This window comes from Ciconia boyciana, chromosome 9 (assembly GCF_034638445.1).
Source record: "Ciconia boyciana chromosome 9, ASM3463844v1, whole genome shotgun sequence".
NCBI classification, from domain to species: domain Eukaryota; kingdom Metazoa; phylum Chordata; class Aves; order Ciconiiformes; family Ciconiidae; genus Ciconia; species Ciconia boyciana.
Window position 1 is genome coordinate 34,359,900 of NC_132942.1, and position 8,387 is coordinate 34,368,286.

At 42.4% G+C, this 8,387-nt stretch overlaps 1 protein-coding gene across 1 annotated transcript; it reads left to right on the forward strand.

Annotated features, from left to right (window-relative positions):
* NUDT19 (nudix hydrolase 19) lies at nt 1–5,184 on the forward strand. The gene is made up of 3 exons (XM_072873718.1): nt 1–778; nt 2,367–2,574; nt 3,681–5,184. The coding sequence occupies exons 1-3, from the start codon at nt 77–79 to the stop codon at nt 3,905–3,907; spliced, it is 1,137 nt and encodes a 378-aa protein (XP_072729819.1). The 5' UTR covers nt 1–76; the 3' UTR covers nt 3,908–5,184.
* Nucleotides 5,185–8,387: the final 3,203 nt, after the last annotated feature.

An 8,387-nucleotide genomic window follows, 5' to 3' on the forward strand; every position in this document is an offset into this window, starting at 1 on the left:
CCGGGAGCCCAGGCGGCGGTGGCGCCCGGGTGGCCCCGCAGCGCGATCGCGGCCGCCGCCTCCTCCACCCCTCAAGATGAACTCGCGGCTGCGGCACTGGAGGGAAGCGGCCACGCTGCTGCTGGCGGCGGGCACGCCGACGCCGCTGCCGCGCTCCCCGCTCGGCCCCGTTGACTATGGGCTGCTGCTGCTGCAGCGGAGCTCCCGCAGCGGCTTCGCGCCCAGCGCCCACGTCTTCCCGGGGGGCCTAGTGGAGGCGGCGGACTTCTCCGCTGACTGGCTGGGGCTGCTGCCCGCCTCGCCTCAGTGCGGGCTAGGCCTCGTGAGACCACCGCCTCTCGGCAGCAGCCGGGCCCCGCTTTTCGCCACCGACCGGGAGCGGCTGGGCTCGCCGCTGCCGGGGGAAGTCGCCTTCCGCATCTGCGCCATCAGGGAAACTTTCGAGGAGGCGGGAATCCTGCTGCTGGTGCCGGGGCGCGGGCCGGCGGCGGGCAGCGGCCCGGCCCCCCTGCTGCCAGCGGAGCGCTTGCCCCCCGCCGCGGAGCTGAGCGAGTGGCGGCGCCGGGTGCAGGAGGACCCGGCCTGCTTCTTGCAACTGTGCCGGCACCTGAGCTGCGTGCCCAATATTTGGGCGCTGCAGGAGTGGAGCAACTGGCTGACCCCTGTGGGCAGGGCTGGTCGCGGCGGCCGGCGCTACGACACGGCCTTCTACCTGTGCTGCCTGCAGGAGCGGCCGCCCCACACCTGGCAGGACGACCACGAGGTGACAGCCTTCCTGGTGAGCGCGCCTCCAGCCCCGCCGCAGGGCTGGCACAGGAGGAGGGGCCTGGGCTCCACTTTCGCATGCCGCGCCGCACGGTCCGGCCGTGCCAGCGTTCCGATGGCTACAAGCAGGAGGGGCCCTGCTTCTGCCCCAGGCAGCCCTCCTCCCCAGCGCCCCCGCCTCGGTGGAACCGCCGAGCCTCTGTCCCGTTCCCAGTACAGATTAATAGTCGTCCAAAGGTGTAGCTCTCTAGCCGTCCTCATAACGCTCCCTTACGGTGTGAGAAAAGGGCAGGGAGTTTCCATCTTCCCGGTACCCCTCTCCTTTGTACGCCTCTCCTTCCAACGGTAACTGCCACTGCCCCTTTAACCAAACGCGCAGCTGTAACTGCTGGCAGAAGAGGGTCTTTCTAGAAGGTCATTTTACATGAAGTTTTATGGCATAGGATGTGCGTCACCTCAGATCATTTTCACCTTGAATTGCTGTATCTTTCCAAGGTGGACGACAAGTAATCACTTACACATTCACTCGTGCGGTATCAATGGAGCATTGCCGTTACACCCTTAACATTCAGTATGCTTGGAGAGATGCATGTGGTATGTGCCGAGTGTTCCAGGGCTGCAAGAGCTGCTAGTAATTTTTGTCTTTTGTAGTTACTTGGAGTATTTTAAGTGACATACAAACCTGTTGAAATAGAGTGTTATTAAAACCATTTTTGGAGCGATACTGATTTTTTTACTTTTTTTTTTTTTTAACTGGAGGGGGTAGAAGTAAAAAACTTCATGAAGACACTTCTTAAAGACAACTCAGGATCAGGTACATTAGGGTCTTTAAGTTTTTCTAGAATTCTGAAAAGTTTGAATGCAAGTTAGAAGTAGATTAGAAACCAGACAGTTCTGTAAAAGTTTACCTAACGATTTTGGTATTATTTATGTTTCTGTATTTGGTTTCTGAACAGACCTTGCTACAGAAATTTAAAAGTACCTGAGATCTTCAAAAGAGTTCATGTTTGTTATAATTTTGTTAATAACAGCATAAGTCTACTGAAAATACTTATGCACACATTTATATTATCAAATTCACCACGTGAGATGAAATGAAGATTACTATTAGTTTAAACACGCAGAACAACACAATGTTTAAACGTGAATAGCTGGGTATTCATGCTCTGAAAACAGTATGTATAGGAAGCAGATGTTTAGAGGTACTTTTAATTTTTGACGATCAAGTAGCAACCTCTTAACTGAGTTCACATTGAGTTTAAGGTTTTCTGTTGGTTTCAGTAGACTTTTAGTCAGGCCCCCAAAACAAGTCCTAATTTTAGTTTCCAAAGTTGGCATGCCTACGTGTAAAATAAAAACATACTTATTTTTATAGGAAAAAGAGTAATTTTTTTAGATGGCTTTTATTACATTTTTTCAATTTTTTAAAAAAATTATTGTTATTTTGGTATAGTTTATAATGGGTTTTATTGTTTTCAGAAAATTTGGACTGTTTCAAGCTCTTTTTCTTTAAAGACTTCCTTGCTAATGGCTTTTAAAGTTACTGATACTTTCTATCTGCTGATGAAACTATTATTTCAAGGCTTGTTTTTGTCTTACAGTGGGCATCACCTCCAGAAGCCATTGAACGCTTTAAATCTCAAGACATACATTTTGCTCCACCGCAGTTCTATGAATTGTGTAGGCTGTGCAACTTCTCTTCGCTCCGTGAGTTACACAAGTTCAGCTCTGATCGAGCTCTAGAGGGATGTGAACGTTGGATGCCTGTGATGTTAACTGCTTCAGATGGATACATTCAGCTATTGCCAGGTAAGAAAACGGATGAAGGTTCTTTTAAATATTAAAAAACTTGGGAATTAATACATACTCAAGCCACATGACATAAACCCATCTATAACTGTTAGGAAAATATTATTTTAAGTCAAGTTACTTTTCCCACTGTTTGGCTTCCTTTTTTGATACAGTTGGTAATGGCTACTGTCAGAGACAAGCTACTGAATCAGACTGACAGTACGGTTATTTCTGTACTTATTCGTAATCTCATTGTTTCATATGGTTGCCATTAATATGTTTATTTATGAAGAAATTCTAGCATTTCAACTTTTTTTTAAATCTGAAGGATGTATTAGAACTCCTCCTATTTAATACTTTCCAGTGGGAATTCTCGTTTACTTCAGTTACCTGTTTGTCTTTGTAAGGGCAAGTGGATCAAGCGCAGCTGCAGTATCAGTCTTCACAATTGTAGCGATAGGGCTGTGATCTAAAGATACACTAATTCATTTTCCTCCTGCCCTTTCTCCTACTTAAGTCTCTCTCATTTCATAATCATGTACATTTTTGCCTTCTCCTTAAGAAAAGCTGCATCAACTATTTATTATTTTCTGCTGCTTTAGTTTGCTTTTCATTATGCTTTCTCCTGTCTTTTTTTTGCCACTATTGACCTCTAGAATTTCTGTATTTGTGGTGTATTAGCACTCTAGCACAACAGTAACATGTATTTATATGGCAAAACACTGTTTTCTTCAACAGAACAGACCAAAATAACAGTGTCTATTCTTAGTCCTACTGTAGCCTATCTTTATACACTTGGAAAAGTATTTGTCTTGTTCTCCACTTATTATATAAACTCATATCTGACCAGGCTGTGATTATAGCATATAAGTATTATCAGGAACACTGGAACATTCAAATCAACACCTCCAATGTGCACTGCAGCATCACTGACAGATACTTCACAAGTTTATGGCTGTATCTTTAAATCTGAAGATGTTTAGAGGCAATTTACTTTTGTATTGTGAAATACATTCCACTGAGTTTCATGTCCTGATAAATATTAAAAAATTGCTGCTGTCACTCAATCAAAATGCTGAAAAATAAGGTAGGCAATGTATAACTAAAACTTTTTCTGCCCCCAGGAGATGAGTTATATCCAGAAGATCCAGATTATACAGGAGAAAAGAAAATAGTCATGTCAACAGATAAGAAGGTTGAAGATCTCATGAAAGAGGGTAGTGTATTTCACAGGATAGTAATAAAAAACATCAACAGTCTTGCTGTCTATGTTAATATTCAAGCGAAATATAAACATATGAATCCACTGATGATAAACTCTGACTGTTCAGATTACAATAGCAGATTATAATATCTGTTTGGTTTAAAGCTAGAATATTTTTACATACATACATATTCACTGTGGTTTTGGTCCTTTCTAACCGTTGCCAAATAGTCAGGAATATTCCTTTGTGCTGCCAAAGCATTTTGTGCGTGTGTGGTTTGAGATTCATGTGTACCTAATTCTTTTGAGTCTTTGAAACAGCACAGTTGTGCCAGTTACAATGTTTAGAGGCTACTGAAAATTTAGCATAGCCATCCACTTAATAATTAACTTAAATGATATTTGATGGTAATTATACTGAGCCGTTACCATCTTATTCTACTTACATAGTAATTGTAGAATATGCTGCAACACTGTTGGATCACAGAGGTCTTTTTCTCACTGGAAATTTAAGTATATATTATGTTCAGAACAAGTATGTTTTGAGTTGAAGAATTCTTTTACTATGCTTCTCAAAGTTATCCATTAGACAACTGTAATGTGTGTCTAGGAATGAATGAAATCTCCCAGTCTATTCTCTCTTTCATTTTTGGGAAAACCAGTGTATATATCTATATATAGATTTATTAGCTAAAATTCACTTTTTAAAAACATTATTAAAAAGTTAATGCTTATATTTGAGATACATAAATTCTTTCTATTAATGGTAATCTATCCAAAACTACAATTTTCAAAGGTAGAGATAATTTAAACAAAGTCATCTATCAGATTGAGTGCATTCTCAACATCCTTTTTATTCATGATAATTTTTATCTTCAAGTTGTTAGCAATTTAAAAAATAGAAAAATAATTTTCTTAGCTCCAAAAAGATACCAACAACTTCAGGGAATAACGTACTACCTTGGGAACACCCACTTCCGTATTTTAACATCCCACATTTTGCTTCTGAACTAGTTTGCTAAATGAGATGCAAGAACTTCAGAGGAAGGATTGCTGCTTGCTTGGTTGGTTGGTTTTGTCTTTTTTTTGTGCAATAAGTGGAGTCCATCCAGCAGTGATGTAAGTTCTTCTTTATCTGGAAGAAGAATGAATGATGACTTGAGATTAGCCAGTAAAGTTGTTCAGAAAGCTTTGTTTCAGCTTTTGTTCTGTATTTCAATTAAAACCTTCTGCAACATTTTCATTAAATTGAATTGGTTTGTAGCATTCATTTGGATCAGAAAAAAATGTCTTTCTCTTCTCTCTGAACATGCTCAAAATGTTCTTGGTTTTGCAGACCTTGTTGAAATTTGTATACCTCTGCTAAACATGGATTATGTGAAGCAGTATATTATGTATACTGTATATGATGCTGTATATCTCCTTCAGAATATTCTGGCTAACTCTTCTGAACATGAAGACAACAGGATAATTAAAATGGAGAGTAGAAGAAGCAAAGAAAGTACCCTGTATGACTGTCTTACATGACTTTTAGCTTTTTGAGATTAACACTGGATACTGTAGTACTAGGAAGACAAAAGGGAAAGGCATGCTTATGATCGTATTTGTGGCATCTATAGTAACAAATATCTTGGCTTCAAAATAATTCCGTTATTTATTCATAATGGGCAAAATAAGTCATCTGAGTAATTGCTAGGCTGTTTTACAAGTTACAATGAGAACATACACAAATTTAACAAGATACGGCATGGATAAAGATGTGGTATTGGTTGGGCTCTCTCTTCCACTTTCTGTGTAGAACCAAGATTCCTTATTTTGAGCTGGCAGACAGTAATGCAGCAAATTAAGGTTATTCTGTCAGTCCAGGAAAGGACAACAGAGAAACACTTGCAAAACTATTTGTCTTTGATTGTTGTTGTGTAGCAACAATGGTAAACTACTCTATTCTGTTCCTGCAGACAGTGGCTTAAAAGAAGTACCCTATCTGTGATAATTGGTAATAGAATCATAGAATGGTTTGGCTTGGAAGGGACTTTTTAAACATCATCGAACCCAAGACCCCTGACACGGGCAGGGACATATTTCACTAGATCAGGTTGCTCAAAGCCCCATTCAACCTGACCTTGAACACTTCCAGTGATGGGACATCCACAACTTCTCTGGGCAACCTGTTCCAGTGTCTCACCACCCTCACTGTAAAAAATTTCTTCCATTTATCCAATCTAAATCTACTCTCAGTTTAAAACCATTACCCCTTACGCAGTCACTACAGGCCCTAGTAAAAAGTCTCTCTCCATCTTTCTTATAAGCCCCTCTCAGTATTGAAAGGCAACAATAAGGTTTCCCCAGAGCCTTCCCTTCTTCAGGCAAAATCACCCCAACTCTCTCAGCCTTTCTTCACGGGAGAGGTGCTCCAGCCCTCTGATTATTTTCATGGCTCTCCTCTGGATCTACTCAAGCAGGTCCATGTCTTTCTTGTACAGGGGACTCCAGAGCTGGATGCAGTACTTCAGGTGGGGTCTCCCAAGAGCAGAGTAGAAGGGGCAGAATCACCTCCCTCAACCTGCTGGCCACACTTCTTGTGATGCAGCCTGGGATACGATATAGGCTTTCTGGGCTGCAAGCGCACATTGCCAGTTCATGTCCAATCCTTCATCCACCAGTACCCTCAAGTCCTTCTCTGCAGGGCTGCTCTCAATCCCTTCATCCCCCAGTCTGTATTGGTACTGGTGATTACCCCAACCCAGGTACAGGAGCTTGCACATGGCCTCATTTAACTTCATGAGTTTCACATGGGCCCACTTCTCACACCTGTCAAGGTCCCTCCAGATGGCATCCCTTACCTCTAGCATACCAACTGCACCACTCAGCTTGGTGTCATCTGCAAACTTGCTGAGGGTACACTCAATCTTACTGCTTATGCCATTAATGAAGATATTAAACAGTATTGGTCCCAGTATGGACCCTTGAGGGACACCATTTGTTACTGGCTTCCATTTGGACATTGAGCCATTGACTGTAACTCTTTGGATGTGGCCACCCAGCCAATTCATTATCTATCTAATTGCCTATCCATCAAATCCATCTCTCTCCAATTTAGAGGCAAGAATGTTGTGGGGGACCATGTCAAAGGCCTTACAGAAGTCCAGGTTGTTCTTCCCTTGTCCACTGATGTAGTCACTCCATTGTAGAAGGCCACTAGATTAGTCAGGCACTATTTGCCCTTGGTGAAACCACGTGGGCTGCCTCAAATCACCTCCCTGTCTTCCGTATGCTTCAACATAGCTTCCAGGAGGATCTGTTACATGATCTTACCAGGCACAGAGGTGAGGCTGACTGGTCCATAGCTCCCAGGGTTCTCCTTTTTACCCTTTTTTAGAAATGGGTGTGATATTCCCTTTTCTCCACTCGCTGGGGACTTTGCCTGACTGCCACAACTTTTCAAATATGATGGAGAGTGGCTTAGCGACTGCACCTGCCAGTTCCCTCAGGACCCTGGAATGCATCTCATCAGGTCCCATAGACTTAGGTCTATGTTCAGATTTCTCAGACGGTCTTGAATTTGGCCTTCTCCTACAACAAAAGAGACTTTATTCCCCCACCTCAAGGTTCAGGGACTTGAGCAATGTGGGAAGAGTGATTGCCAGTGAAAACAGGCAAAAAAATTGTCGAGTACCTCAGCCTTCTCCATGTCAGTTGTCACTAGATCTCCCATCTTATCAGGGGGGTGGGCATGTATACATTTTCTGAAGTCCTCCTTTTCTGACCAACATACCTGTAGGAGCCCTTATTATAATTATTCACACCCCTTGCCAAATTCAGCTCCAGCTGTGCCTTAGCTCTCCTGATCCCATTCCTGTACATCCAGGCAGCATCCCTATATTCTTCCCTATGGATACATATTCCAGCTTCCAGTGCCTATGCATTTCTTTCTGCACTTCAGTTTGACCAGAAGGGCCTTACTCAGCTATGCTGGTCTCCTGCCTTCCTTGCCTTACACATGGGATTCTTACACATGGGAATAGAGAGCTTTTGTACTTCAAGAAACACATTCTTAAAGAGCTGCCAGCTCTCTTCTGCTGCTTTATCACTGAGGGCAGTTTCCCAGGGGCTCCCATCCACTAGTTCCTTAAACAACTGAAAGTTCACTCTCCTAAAATTCAGGGTTTTCACTTTACATCTCTTAATCTGGCCCATATCCCTCGAGATGATGAGTTCAAATATACAAAACAATATATAACAAAATACAAAAAAATGAAGAAATTATGTAATCTGCAACTGCTTTGATTTTGCAATAGTCTTTCATAGTTTCTGGAGAGCTTCCTTGATGATTTTTTATTGTTCTGTACCTTATGATTGTTCTACCAGTTTATTTTTGTGGTAGAAAGTAGCTATTAGGATATTTTAGGAAATAAACTATTCAGCAACCTAAACACAGGTTAGATTCTTACAGAAGCTTTTACACATCTGCATGTTGCTGTACATTATGCCTTTAATTCTAATATAAGTTTTGCTGTGTGTCAAAAACAGTTACTTCAATACTACATCCATATCTTAAGTGAAGAGTCTGCCTCTCCATCTTTGATTGTCTCCTATAACGTTTTTTTCCACCAACAAAAGCAAAGTG